Source organism: Struthio camelus, chromosome 1, assembly GCF_040807025.1.
Source record: "Struthio camelus isolate bStrCam1 chromosome 1, bStrCam1.hap1, whole genome shotgun sequence".
Taxonomy (NCBI): domain Eukaryota; kingdom Metazoa; phylum Chordata; class Aves; order Struthioniformes; family Struthionidae; genus Struthio; species Struthio camelus.
Window position 1 is genome coordinate 14,246,889 of NC_090942.1, and position 14,825 is coordinate 14,261,713.

Sequence of the window (14,825 nt, forward strand, 5' to 3'; positions counted from 1 at the left end):
AAAAAAAGATAATTTGCAGCAAGGAAGATTCAGGTATTAGGAAAAATATTTCTAGTAGAAAGAATTATGAATCACTGGAACAAACTGCCTGCAGAGATTGTTGTGTCTCCAACTCTTCTCTGATATCACTAAAATCAAGCTTGACAAACAGTCACTACGGATGACCTAGGTTTAGCGTGCAACATCTTGACGCCCCTTCCAACCCTATGATTCTGTGAGTCTTAGTAAGGATTTACACTAGTGTTTCTAACAGAGTTGTACATCAGATGTAATGAGCACTGTATGCTTTTGAAAACAAAACAGTATTGCTAAATATCTAATGCGATCTCTCCTAAAAGGAGGACCATTAAATTCTGATTCAATTTTGTAACGAAGAAATTAGTGAGTAAGTTTATTTGTAACAATCTTTTATTTGTAACAATCTTTTTTTTAAATATATCTAATGCATATCTAATAATCTTCCCATTATAGAGGGGAAAGGCTGGACTGCAGAAAGCATAAATTAGTTACTTCTAAGCACAAAGAAAATTGAAGAAAAGTGCGGAAGAGAACCCAACTCTTTCACTTTCAGACCTAAACTTCAGCAGGTCTCAAATTATCTTTTTATTCTTGGGTTTATTACCATATTCCTGGCAAATAGATCTGATCAAAGTACAGAACTGTCAACCAAATTTGTTCAGGCCTGGAGAAGGCAGAAATTTTAAATTAACTAGTTTTAACATAAAGTAAGATTACTAAAGTAAGGTAAAACCAGATAATCTAATTTTCTGATCTCTCTTATTATGTTGTTCAATGAAAATGAAAACCTGTATTTTCCTCCCAAAGGAATTACATACATAAGTATTCATTTCTTAAAGGATTTTTCCGAAAATGTTCCTGAGTTATATGTAAAATACACAGACTTACCGAAAATATAACTTCATTAAGTTTCTGCTGTAGAAGTCCAGTGCTTTGGCCCATAATTCTTTAGTCATCTAAGCAAATCATTTATAGCCTTAGTACACAAAGCAATGCTGTATTATGAATATTTAAAAACCAAACACAAATATGAAATCTCATATCTTTATTTTCCATTTGGACTGGTGTACATTAAAGTATGCATTTTAGAGAGATGAATGTTCAGATAAAATTTTCTGTTTATAGCTATTAGTACTTCTGCTATCAATGAACATCTCTGTTTTTAAACATAAAAGTTAAAAGGAAAACCTAAATTAGCATACAAAACAGAACTAGTCTGTGTACTTGAGGGAAAACTCAATCTAACTGAATTTCAGTCCTTTATCCCTTAAATGCACTATTTTGTGGATCAACTCTATCCAGCACTTAAGCATATTAAAAGAAATATTTTAATTACTTTTTATCAAAATTCTTTTCTTTTATATAACATTAGTATGTAAACCATTTATCATATGATTCTAATTAATATTTATTTTAATAGTCCTGTTCAAATTTTTAGGATTGCACAAGACCATGGTCTAATGTCTTGTTTTTTAAGAATATCCCTGTAAAAAAAATATGGTCCTTTGAACGTGTAAAGAGAAAACAGCAATTTAACCTCAGAAAATAGTAGCTCTTCTCACTTATTGCACTTACTCCTTGGAAAATCCAGGAGAGAATTTTACTGAGACATGTTTGTTTCCCTATCCATTATTCTGCATACACTGTATAATCAACCATTCTAATTTTAGGCTGATTAATATAATATTTGAGTGGCTGCTAAAGAGGAAGCCGACGGAAAAAACACTGCAGTAAATTCTTGATACAAATGCAGATGTACTGAGAAAAGACAAAACTGAGTAGAGTTACACAGGGGTAAATAAGAGAAAAATTTTCACACCTGCATGCCAGGATGCTGATTAAATAGCTTAGGCTGCTTCTTTGCATAGCCATACAGCAACTTTCTCCTTTCTGGATATTTTAAAGTAACAGTTTTTGTTCTCTCCAGGTAACTTTTTTGGATCAGTAAGATCAAAATATTTTCCAACTAATTCCTTTATGTACAAGAATTTAACTGAAATTACTCGTTGTCAGTGCTGACAGCATTTTTCCAAATTTACCAGTGTTCAACTGTAATTTTAAGTCCTACAAATAATCCTACGGAGTATTAATTAGTGTGGAGTTCCGGAGGGTAGACAGAATGAATGTGCTCATATTCAAATAGAAAAAATATTCTGAAACTTGGTGAGAGAAAATCTCCATCAAGTTATTTGCTTTATTTGGTATCCTCCATATCGGCCTAAACACGGATTAGCTGACAGTCATGCAATGACAAATGTAATTCATTGTAGTATGACCAACACAACAGAATATAAATGCAACCATTTATTCTATAAAATACTATTTAACAATATCTGTCTACTTACAAATTAGAATGGCAGTTGTAACAGGATTTGTTTTTGCTGGGTACAGTAAAATATAGAGATATGTATTTATATTCACAGAAGTATTTTTTAAATACATCCATTTATGCTATATTTTATGTATACAGAGAAAAGAATAAAACTCTGTTTATTTAAAATATGTAAACCACAGCTGAATGAGTCTGTAAGGCTTTGTCTATGCCAGTACATTCAAACATACTCAGGAACTTTCTAGGCAGTGGAACACAACTGTCTACAGCAAGCTGTTCAAACATACCCTGACACAGATTTAACCTTTACCACTTAGTTCCTCTCCTAACAAATTCCTCTCATGGTTTGACAGAACAATCCAGGGACCATACCCTCTAGACTCTGCATACACACACCTTGTTTTGAAGGCTAAGACAATTTATTAACATAAATAAAAGCCACTCCATAGGAGCTGGCCACAATGGCCAGGAACGTTCCCACACATATTTAAGTGTAGACACAGTGTAAAAATAGTTATTGTGTGTCAGTGCACGGTTTTGGTAAACTTTCTTCACTTCCTTTTTAAACTATTTTCATGATTATATTTAGTGGAATCAGTCTATATAAAACTAAATAATACACGGAAAAAATAAGCAATTGAAATGATATTCATATTTTTTTAATTATGGTCATATTTGGAAAAGGTACTACTTGTTCCCTACCATATTCTTACATGCTATGCTCATCTCTGATGATGATAATTTTTGAAAGGTTACAAATCAACATCAATAGAAAGAAATGCAAGGTATCCTATTCCTCATGTAAACGATAAAAAAGAAACATGAAAAAACTTGAAACTAGAATTTATCTATTCTGCACAGAAATTTTCTTTCACAGCACAGAGTTAATGCAAGTGCTCAAAGAATTTTACCAGCTGTTCATCCTCTAGTCCAAAAAGGGTATTCAGGTAAGTTTCTGCAATCCTCTTTAAGTTTGTCCGTAAAGAAGGATCAACACACATATACCTTCAAAAAAAAAAAAGTAAATTATATTAACTTATATTCATATCACTAAAGAAAATGCATCTTTCCTACTTAACACAGTTACATATTAAAATATTAGTATAACATTACTATTAAAAGATTGAACTGTATCACTTTCCTTACAACTAACTATAGCTGCCATTTTTAAATGCTTACAAAATATGAAAACAAATGAACATATTTTATTGCTACTCTTAGAGATATTTTAAAATAGTGTGTAGATTAGAGCCTAACGTATTTAATATAATATAATCTGAAAGGAAATGATCAAGACAGAAATTATTTTGCTTCTCATCTTAATATTGACTTAACAGTCATTTCAAATTGTCAGCAGTTAGAGCAGCGTTTCCTGCTGCTGCAGATAGGTTATGGCAAGTGTAGGTAGGTATACTATTTTGTTTCCTTAAAAAAAAAAAGAAAAGACACCCTTCAAGAGCCAAGTAAATCAAAAAGAACTGTGCTGTATTATGCTTCCACGAAAAATACGGAAATTAGAAGTATTCATCAGAGAGCCAAAATTCAAAGAAAAATCAAGCAGGTTTTCAACTTGTAGGAATGGCATCATAAACAATGCAAAGTAAACAATAAAACCTAATTACTGTGGTTCTGACCATTGGCTGTTGATGAATCCACTGGTTTCCTCTGTTATACATGGAGAAACCCAAGGAAAGGCCTGATATGATAAGGACACAAATTTGCATTACTCACTGAAATGATGTTATCCGTCACCACAACGTACCTAAGTGGATAAAGAGTCCACCCAGCTCCTGAGAGCTCTGCTTCAGTGGGCCAAAGATGAAGGATTTATTATGCACCTCCTAGCGAAAACTTCCACCAGGAATGACATTTGCACAAAATACGGAAACAAGGTCAGTCCTTGAGTATCCGTTAAATACATCTACAGATGGGTAGTCACTGGTTAGCCCTATGAAGTTAGATGAAAGATGCATGTTTTCCTAGCATTAAGCACGACATTGGCAATTCTATTCTTTTCCCTCTCTTTTTACCAAGTCTCTTTGTAACCAATCAATAACCCCTACAATGGGAGAAGACTCAGAGGGCAAGGTGCCCATGAAGTTCAGGAACAGTGCAGGATGCAACTCTATTAATCCTTGCTGCTGCACAGAGAACTGACTTTATCTGAACGCAAAGGGGGCCAGAGGGTGACCTTTGTTTTGGACAAGCAGCCGCTAATCAGACTGCTGTGAATGTTTCTTCAAAGAAATGTGAAGGTCTCCCTGAGAACAGCCAGATCACCATGGGGGAAGTGTATATGTGGCTCAGCCCAACAAAAAGTATAAAACCTCAACAACTAACAAAGAAATTTCAAAGAGAGCAATGGGCATGAGCTGGCATCCACCTGTGTATTCCTTTCTGGCGACTGGGGACGCCCAGCATCATGACGGTGAGCATATTGGAGACCGGTAATGGCAATCACATCGGTATTGCGATTGAACTGTCTAGCTGGATTTTTTCAGTGCATACACTTAAATGGTGATTTCAGTATTTTGCTGAATCACTCTGCTAAATCAAAAATCCTTGCTGTGTAACATCAAATTCCTTCAAAATAAACTTTTATATTAAACAATGCGCTCTCCGTATCTGTGGAATATCTAAAAGAACCTGCTCAGAGGGCACTGGACTCTGACCCTCTTCCTCTAAGTTTTTCTAGCTCCCATCTAAACAGAGCAGCAGAGTCTTTCGGAGTCATTTTTAATGCAGTGATGAACATAACAATTTTCTGACAATGACGGGCATCTTACAGAGCTCAGCGTCTCAACAGAACAGTCCCTTACTAAAAACAATGTGTCAGTGATAGCAGACCAATTAAGCAGAATTCTAAGAAATTACATAGTATAGCATTTACATGTAAAACAGAATTTAATTCATACTGAATTAAGATTTGCCATCTCCTTCCTTTACAAAGCTTTAACTCCCCGGCAGTTTTTGCCTTCAGTCATCTCTATTGTTATAAACCTTTGGTCATCTTTTTTCTCCTCTTCTTATTCCCTTGCCCTACAAAGTTAGCAGAAGTTCTTCTCAATATTTCAAGATTTTTTGCACCTTAATCCTGATGATATCATGAAACAGCAGACTTGATCATTGCACTCGTGACACCTATGAATGCAACTGCATACTTTGACAAAGACTGTTTCTTAAAAAAGGCAGCACTCCATCTTCTTAGTGATTCATGTCATGACAAATACCAACAGCTTGCTGCTCTTCTCTCTGCACCAACTGAAGATCTTTTCTTGATATTCAAAACCTTCAATGGACTAGAATTTGCACCTCCAAGATTGCATATTTACAGGCATAAATTTACTTGAAATACACATGAACTATGAAATGACTTATTTATACGTGAAAGTTAACAGATGAAGAGAAATAACTTTCACAAGAGCTGCACCAACAGTACTGGACATGGTTCAAAACCAGGTAAGAACATAGGGCCTGACAATATTCAGAGCTAAAGCAAAATTGCATCTTGGCTTCTGCATAGTAAGCCAGGAATACACATATATACTCTCTCTCTTTTCCCAGGCACAGAATAACTAGAAACTAGTCAAGCTACTTCTTCTAACAGTGGGCACCAAAAGACTGAGAAAAAATAAACTGTTATTATAATATATATTTTTAAAAACTCAGAAAGCATTTGTAACTTATACTATTTACAAGTACAAGTTTACAAGTTTTGCAAGAATATTTTGAAGACCAAAACTTGCTTCCGTTTAGGCCAATCGCAATATTCTCTAGAAGGTTCCAGTGTAAACAGAACTAAATCATCAGTTGCTTTTATCCTACACTGTGATTTAAGAGTGAAAGAGCAAACAGAGAAGAGAAAAATGGGAAATAATACAATTAATCATTCAATACTTAAAGGACCACACCCCTAGCTCATATAGGTAAATATACTCTTGACTGCAATGACACTGTAACAAGTAATACTACTTCAGTTTTGATTACCACAAAAATAAGGGTGTAATGTATTTATCAAACTAAGAGGACCATTAAGTAGGAGTCATATTCATTAAATATTCCCTAGAAAAACATACAGAATCCAAAAGAAAAATATTTTCTATATTTTTAGGAGATATTGTCAATATTGGTCTTACTATATTTGTAGTACCATAGGCCATTATAAGGAATACTAATATTTAACTTGCAGTCTACACAGCAGATGCCAATGGCATCAGCATGTTTCAGAAAGTCTAAGTTCAGTATTATAAACCACATAGCACACACAAAAATATTTAAGATGTACCATAAAACAGCATCGAGTCCCTTTTCCACTATTTCTTTGAGTTTTTCTTCTAAAAATATAAGTGGATCTTCTGGACGCATAACAACTACACCACAAAGCAGGGCCTGCAAATAGAAACAGCAAATCAATATCTTTTTCCTAAAAGTAAATTAGCTTCTACATACGAAACTATTAAAATAAATGCAACTACTAGCTTCTTTTAAAATTCTGTAAAATAGATACATTTCCTCTTGCCACTTATCCTTACAGTTCATTTGTATTTTAAATGTAACATTGTATGTATCAGCATATTTCAATTAGCAGACTTTAAACCACTGGGCTTAGGACTGTTAGAAAAGGGAGCTCATTTAGCTCTAGCCCAGCTTAGCACTAGTGCCTGAAGTAGAGGAAGCCTGCAGGCCGCAGGACCGAATTGTAAATGAGCTCGAGAGACATTGCTGAGGACGCGACCGCAAAACCAGCTAGAGCCGGTCCTCAAAGATAACAGCACGCAATGGACAGAGGTAATGGCTAACCTTCGGATAAGAGAAGGCACTATGAAGCAGGAACAGAGCAACCGTCCCAGGATGTAGACGTGAACCAATCAAAAGGAAAGAGACCACCGACTCGGCAAAGACGACTGGAAGAGACTGTCACGGGCAGGCGGGGAAATTTGACTGTAAGGAGTTCTTTGCTCGGGGTCCCTCCCCAGAGGCACCCAGCTTGAGCTGTTACTTTGCTGTACCGTCATTTAAATAAATAATTAAATTCACTGTTACACGTACGTGAGACTCTTCTCCTAGGAAACCTAGAGTCAAACTATTTCCATAACAGAACAGTAATAAAATATATGGTATTTCCACAACATTGCCTACTAAGAATTTCAGTTTTTTACTGTGCATTAAAGAAAAGATATATAGAAGATTGGATAATTTTATTTAATTAAAGAAAAATGGAATTCAAAATTAGATTCATCTTATGAATTAAAGAGCATGTTGAATGAGAACCCTGACCAGAAACTGATCTGTAACCAATACTGAAAATGAAATGCAATTTATAAAAAGATCTGCTTTTCAGTCTTGGGCTACTGGACCACTTTGCACTACCTCTGCATAACCAGACAAGCTCTGGTTACAGGATATTTAATCAAAACTATAAATTGGAAGTTTCTGTGCCTGGTAAAAATTTCAAAGCATGACTGTGTATCTTTAACTAGGAATTAACCCATATTGATGCAAAAGATATATTCCTGGGACATACTCTCTTGTTCTGAGCCTGTCATCAGGAAAACAGCTTTTAAAAGTTATCACAAAAATAACATCTGAGATTTTAGATCTTCCACAGGTTTCGACACTTACAGAATTGTTTTTCTTTGTCCCTTCCCACTTGTCGCTACCACCCTTCTCCACGGTGCAGCTGGGTGGTACCTCTGATGATACTAACTCTCCACGTCTAAACGTTGCCACGCCGAGCGTGATCCAGCCTCCCTAAGCTCATCCCCAACGTTCAGACTATGCCATCTCACTATCCGCTTCAACCTAATGCTCTCCCTCCCAAACAACTGCCTTTTGGCCGTAAACTGAGTAGGTAGAAATATCTTCTTCATCTCCCAACACCTATATTGATTCTGGCTTGCTATTACTGTAATATGACGGATTTATATACATATAAAACTAAATATTTAGAACAGGAAATATCTGTGGCAATTGTGACATATTTGATGTGCAATTCAACATGCAATCATTTACTCACTGTACTGCCATACTAGGACCCTTGGTAGACTGAAAGTTATGTCTTAAACCTGCAAAGAAGGCTTTATTTGTAATCTGTGTATCCTGCCAAGCATATTGTCCTTCACGCGACCCTTAGATAGTCAACAGTTTGTCCCGCTTTTATGCTAGGAAGACATTGGTGGGGAGTGACTGTCAACCGCAGGGAACGTTCCAGAAAGGGGGCAGGCCTAGGCGCCAGTCAGCAAACCGGTCCGCATGCTAATGAGGATCCAAAAGGAACCAATAGGAACACGGGCCCGAGTAAGACGTGACCAATAGCAGCATCTGGTTGCCTGCGGCACAACGCGGTTCACCTATAAAAAGGCCACGTGCCCTCACAGTTGGGGGACTCCTTCTTGTCAGTGACTGAGGAGAGAAGAAGAGCTGAAATCACAAAGTCTGGCGCATCAGGGAGGAAGAAACCTGGCGGTCTTTAGCGAGACCTGAAGAAGCCAGGTGGATATTCCCTGATTGAAGACGGCTCCGCCGGAGGCTGCGGGACAGCCAGCGGAGAAACTACATCGCCGAAACCAGGCTTCAGGGACTCGCTGCACACCCCTGCCCCCGACGTGGGACGCCGGGTCAGGTATCTAGGATCCCGACCTCTACTGACCATCCAGCGGTGGCTTATCTGCAGACACCCGACGTAACTTTGAAGGTGCGAAGCAGCACACTCTGTCCACGTGGCCTGCCTAATGCTAGGGCCTCTGGCCACAAAATGGCACAACCTCCCCTCCTATTTGGGGTGTGGCCTGCTTAAATATTAAGAGCTTTAGGCTACGCAGTGGCACCCCCTGCCTGGGGTGTCCTGCTTGGAATACGGGCCCCTGGGCCTGGAAGCGGCGCCCCCACTTGGGAGGTGCGGCCAGCTCAGCCTCCCCCCCCCACCTTACCACCTTGCGTGTATTTGTCTGCCATTCTCCGAGCTCAAATCTATATATGTGTGTGTATGTATAAATATGTAGTCACTTCTGTTTATTATTTTTTAGGTTTGAAGCTTCAGGAATACCATTGTAAATAAGTTAGTAAATTGCAGTTATTGTATATTGTTATCAACATTATTATAGTTGTTGTTGTTACTGTTCATTAATTCATTAAACATTGTTACTTGTCTGTGGATCGATACCACTGTGAACTCATTCATAAGGAACCGGGAGTCCTACACTACCACCCAAACCCTTCTAGCGTACGGAGCCCGCTGAATTACCTTACCAGGGCAAAATGCCTATCAGCTGGTTCGGTCGTTACACGGACGAACAAACTCAAATGGTCTGTAACTCTGCAGCACCGTTTTGGGAAACAGATCACTGACAGCTGTAACATGGATGCACCAATAGCATCCATGTTATGTAAAATACAGATTAAATAGAGGTTTTTAAATCTCTAAAGAAAGATTTTTTTGGCTATAAATGCGTGCTGTTTCCTTAGATACTTAAAAATTAAGAACTACGTGAAAAAGCAAAGCAATAATATTTCTTAACGCACAGAGACCATGAAAGGCAAGTGTCTTCAATGTACACTCCTTGAACATTTGTAACGCTAAGCCACACACTGATTCTAACCTTAGTACCTATTCAATCTTCTTAATAAAAATGCAGTTTTCAAGGTATATCTGGATAATTGTCTATACTAAGAAAGCATTATAAATCTAATAGTTATCATTGTAATCCATGGCAAATAATACCCTTTTAAGTGATACACAGGCCACGGCCGCCTTCACATGTTTTCCTATGGACAGATTTTCCAAAACCACTCTCAAGGTTGTTCAGCTGCTCCCTCTGCTGGATTAAGCCAGTATCTGTCTGCTATACAAATTCAATTTGTTATTATTTCAAGTTTTGCTTTTTTATATGAACACAACATTTTTCCTTCGGATGTTCTGAAAAGTCTCACAAAAAGGATCTCCAAAATATCCAACCACACACTGGACTGCAAAGCCTCAATTTAGCTCCTTATAAAAGGAGAATTCCTTTTATATACTTGCACAAGAAAAACATGTTAACATCTGGCTTTGCAATCCTCATTCAGGTAATCTGCACTGATGCTTAGGCCAAGAGGAAAACCGAAAACAACTGCATTAAATCAGTACATATTTGACTATTTCTATTGGACTTCTACAAAGCTCCCAGACATCTGATAGAGTTCATCTATAATTTTTCTCAATCTGTACTTTTTACTCATTCATAACACTGAATAACTAAAACAAAGGCATAGTTAAACGCCAAATAATTGTTATTCACTTAGCATCACAGTCCCTAGCTAACCAATTACCAGGCCCTTATTAAAAAAAAATTCAACAAAATTGCTACAGTATAACTTATCAGGCTAGAATGAAACATGTAGATCAATTCTCATATGAAATTCCTCCATTCAGCAATCTGAAAAAGTTCCATCTGTTGTTTAAATGAAGTTCACAAAGGGAAAGTCTTAAAACTCTGCAGTGTTCACTTTAAAGCTCAGTAATGGAAGAACCATTTTTAGCCTCGTTTCCTGTATGTATGCAGCAATTTTAAAAATGTACATATATATATTCTCATTCCTTATTCATGCGTGAAATAGAGAGCTATTACCAGTCAGCAGTTTCATCATTTGAATAAAAATAAAACATTTCATCCTGATATCCAAAAAGTTGTTTTACAAACTGTGGCCTTTTTTTTGGGTCATTGAGAAGACCTCAGTATACACAGCAATGGTTTCGTTATGTTAAAAGACATTTTCTAAGACACTGACTTCCATTTATTTTCAACAGAAAATGGATGGCATGACTGTCAGCAGTGCCTCAGAAAATCTTCCCTTAGAGGACAAGGAAACATGCATATCTTGTCTATCATGTTTTCCAAAGCAAATAGTTTCAAGATCTACATTCTATACCTCAGAAATCAAGTAATGTAAATGCAACATACACATTTTTACCAAAAATTCTAAAATTCTAAATTGTGTATTTTCATCATTTCCTCTTGCTCATAATCCTAAAACCTAATGATTATCCCAAACCCCAAAAGCTATCCACAATCTGTACATGGCATTCACTGCAGATCTGTTAACAACTTGATGTTTTCTTGCAAACCCTCATAATCAGTTTTTCCAAGAGCCCCAAATACTAAAATCAAGACACTGTATGTCCTGTAATCCTGTTTTTCACACAAGTTCCATAAAACTCTCTTTTGTGTGAAGCTTGACAATGGTTACATTGTTGATTTGTCGTGACTATTGCCTTTCCTGCTCACTAATAATGATCTTGCTACGTCTTTATGTTTCCTTATGCCCATTTGCTGACTTGTCTTATCATTAGATTATAAATCACTTTGGCATGGAACATCTTTTGATAAATGTGCAGCACCTAGCACAACATAGTACCCTGAATGACTACTTAGGTTTCTAACCATTATGATGAGGAGACTATTACAAAAAGTAGTATGTGAGATCAATATATTAAAAAATGTACAAAGATATGAATTTTGCTATTTTGACTTGTTGCTGAAAATATGTTTTTTCACAGCCTCATATTTGCAGTGTTGAAGATGTGTTATTATATATTCTGATTACACTATCGTTCACACGTTTTAAATAGTTCATAACACCTTGCTTAAACGTCAATGCAGTATTATAAATATTAAATATTATTATTTCATATTTACCTGCAATAAGGGACTACATTCTAAACCAGATGCAGTTTAGTAAACACAGTAAAAGTCTGCACGCCCAAGACGAGTTCTTGCAAAGTAGACAGCAGTCTAAAACAGCAGATCACCAACGGTAACAAAACTGATGCAAAAGTGTGACAAAATGGTTGTCAACTTTGTCTGTTCTGGACACCTAGAAAGTCTGGTCTACTGCTGCTCTTCCTGTGAGGGGAAGGGGGGAAAGAAGAGGCTATGCAAAAAGGCTAATGTGGCCAAGAGGGGCTGTCAGCTACTGCCTTCCACTAACATTAGAAAGAGCATAAAGCCAGAGATCTCTCAGAGGCGTCACTGTTCCAGCCATGCTCCTGGACCCTCCCATTCCTCTTCCCATCACCGTAGTCATTCATCCATCATGGCACAATTCAATTGGGCCATATGGCAGAAAAATTTTGAGCCAGCTCTGCGCCCGCATTTAATTTTAATATTGAATGGACAGGACATAACAGTGTCTTAACACTGAAAGGCATTATATCCAAAGTGTCTGCAGGATTACAGTTTACTTTTCCACGCATGACGTTCAAAAGTGAATCTGCATGAGACTCGAAAGAGAAAAATCAGATGGGAATGAAAGAAACAGATGCAGTAGGGAATCCCAAATTATCTGGACATGACTACTCCGTTTGGAGCACGTTCAAACCACAACCCAGTCATACAAAGCCCTCAGCAAGCAGCCATTTTAGAACTGCAACTATTCTTTCAACAGTATATACATAAATATCCATGGGTTTGGGCTTAGCTGTTATGTTCCTTCATATTGGGACCAGTATCATCTCATTTATTATCTCACAAGCATACTGTGACTTTATAAACCAATAAAAATATAATAAAGCAACAAATTAAAAATACAGATATTGGGAGGCATCAATCCTTAAATTAGAAAAAAAAAGTAAAAGACCTTTATAAATGGTCTTTTAAAACATCTTAAATAGGCTAATTTTGTAACTAGTTTCTTCCTTTAAGAAATTCCCTTTAATCTCAACTTCGATTCTTTCATTTTTAGTTATTAATTTAATGCCACTGTTACTCTAAAGGAATTTAAAGCTTTTGCTTGGAAATGTAAACATGAGCTATTTTTGAAGCGCTGAAATCAAGATATACCCCTTACGCAGTTACACCTTGTCTTTTGTTTTACTGTACTGAAAAAAACACAGATCAATCAAGAGAGGGATTCTCGTGAGAAGTATTCGCTCATAGTCTGCTTGGCGGTGCTGCTCTGTAATTATACTAATTGGTTCAAGATTTCTCTATTAATGTTTCCACGGAAATCCTGGCTGCGACAGCTGCTTGCAAGTTGGGTCTACTTTTGGTAGCTTAAAAATACCAGGATGTCTCTTAAAACTTTTCTTTAGGCATTGTCCATTGTGCTAATGAAACTGAAACACAGCCGATTTTTTTGAACCTGACAGAGGTAAATGTGACAGAAGTAAAAAAGGAGGAAATCACAGCAATGGAAGAGGGAATTGGATAATAAACCGAATGCCAAAACCAAACTTTGTTTGCCCCCCAGTCCTTCACAACGTCCCATAGTTTTACTCTCTCGCATTTCATGAAAGCATATTCACACCTGGTCCCATCGATACCCCACGCACCAAAGTCTGAAACGTGGTCCATGGCCATCTTCACCTTTGACAGGACTACAGGCCACAAAAAACTATAGATTGCATCTGCAATGCTCAAAACAGAGTATCTAGCTCCTGAACACACTCAGCTTTCCACCTGAAATCTAAAATTAAAAGTATTTCTACAATCAAAACTAAGGAACTTAGGCAAATATAGCGAAGGTGCCAAAGCAGTTCACTCTTTTGTCTTCATTCTGGTCATACTTTCAGTTTAAACACAGATCAGGATGTAGAATTGTCTTGTTCCACCTAACTTTCCCAGTTTAAAGTCTTCATAAATTGTTTGAAGAATGCTATTAACAGAAGGCCAAGAGCAAAAATCAGCCCGACACCCAGCAGCATTAGGGGTCGCGGGCTCCGCGGCCAGTACCGGGGCAGGGTGGCAGCGCCATTTCTGAGGGGGGCATTTCTGAGGGGACATCCCTGAGGGGGGACAGTTCTGAGGGGACATTCCTGAGGGGGACGTTCCTGAGGGAGGGCGTCGCCTGCCGCCCATGGATGCTAACGGGGAAGTCTGCGCTCCCGCCGACTTCAGCGGGCGGAAGGAAGGCCGTCGGCCAGCGAGGGCGGCGCGGGGTGCGCAGGGCGACGCGCTCCCCTCCGCGGCCACGGCGCGGCGGCGGCGGGCAGCGGCCGCCGTTACCTCGTAGACGCCGAGGAGGTTGTGGCGCCTGAAGTAGGCTCGGAGCTCGGGGTCCGCGTCCCTGAGCGACGACATGGCGGCGCCGGGACGGGCTGCGGTCGCCTAGCAACGCGCGGGCCTGCGGCCCGGCCCCGGCCCCGCTCTACCCCGCTCCAGGAGTCACAGCTGCACACGGCAAAGGGCTTTCTGCGTAGGCCGGCAGTTAGCCCGTGGGAGAAAGCCTTGCACGTTGTAAGCGGCTGGGAGAGGCGTGTCTGTAGCACTGAACCGACGCCGGGCCCAGGGAGCCCTCCCGGGCCCGCGCCGCCAGCGCTCGGGCTGCGGCGCGGGGCTCGGACCTCCGCCCGGCGGAGCGCGGCCGGCGGGAGGCGCAGCGCCCCTGCGAGCCGCCCGCAGGCAGGTATCCGAAAGGGCAGCGGAGCTAACACGGAAAGGCAGCAGGCATCGCTGCCACTGGCGGCGTAAGGAAGTGCTGCGCAGCTAGACGTTCCCGC

General features: G+C 38.9%; 1 protein-coding gene across 2 annotated transcripts in view; it reads right to left on the minus strand.

Annotated features, from left to right (window-relative positions):
• FBXL13 (F-box and leucine rich repeat protein 13) overlaps positions 1–14,680 on the minus strand; it is a 106,593-nt gene extending 91,913 nt beyond the window's left edge. Inside the window, exons 1-4 of one of the 2 annotated variants that reach the window (XM_068927977.1) lie at positions 14,332–14,680; positions 6,636–6,739; positions 3,262–3,355; positions 907–974 (exon numbers count right to left, since the gene is read on the minus strand). In XM_068927977.1, the coding sequence (XP_068784078.1) occupies positions 907–974; positions 3,262–3,355; positions 6,636–6,739; positions 14,332–14,406 (341 nt within the window). In that variant the 5' untranslated portion in view covers positions 14,407–14,680. Of the gene's footprint in view, positions 1–906; positions 975–3,261; positions 3,356–6,635; positions 6,740–7,150; positions 10,026–14,331 lie in introns of those variants that run through there. The other variant, XM_068928044.1, reaches the window with a different exon arrangement.
• Between the last annotated feature and the right edge of the window lie 145 nt (positions 14,681–14,825).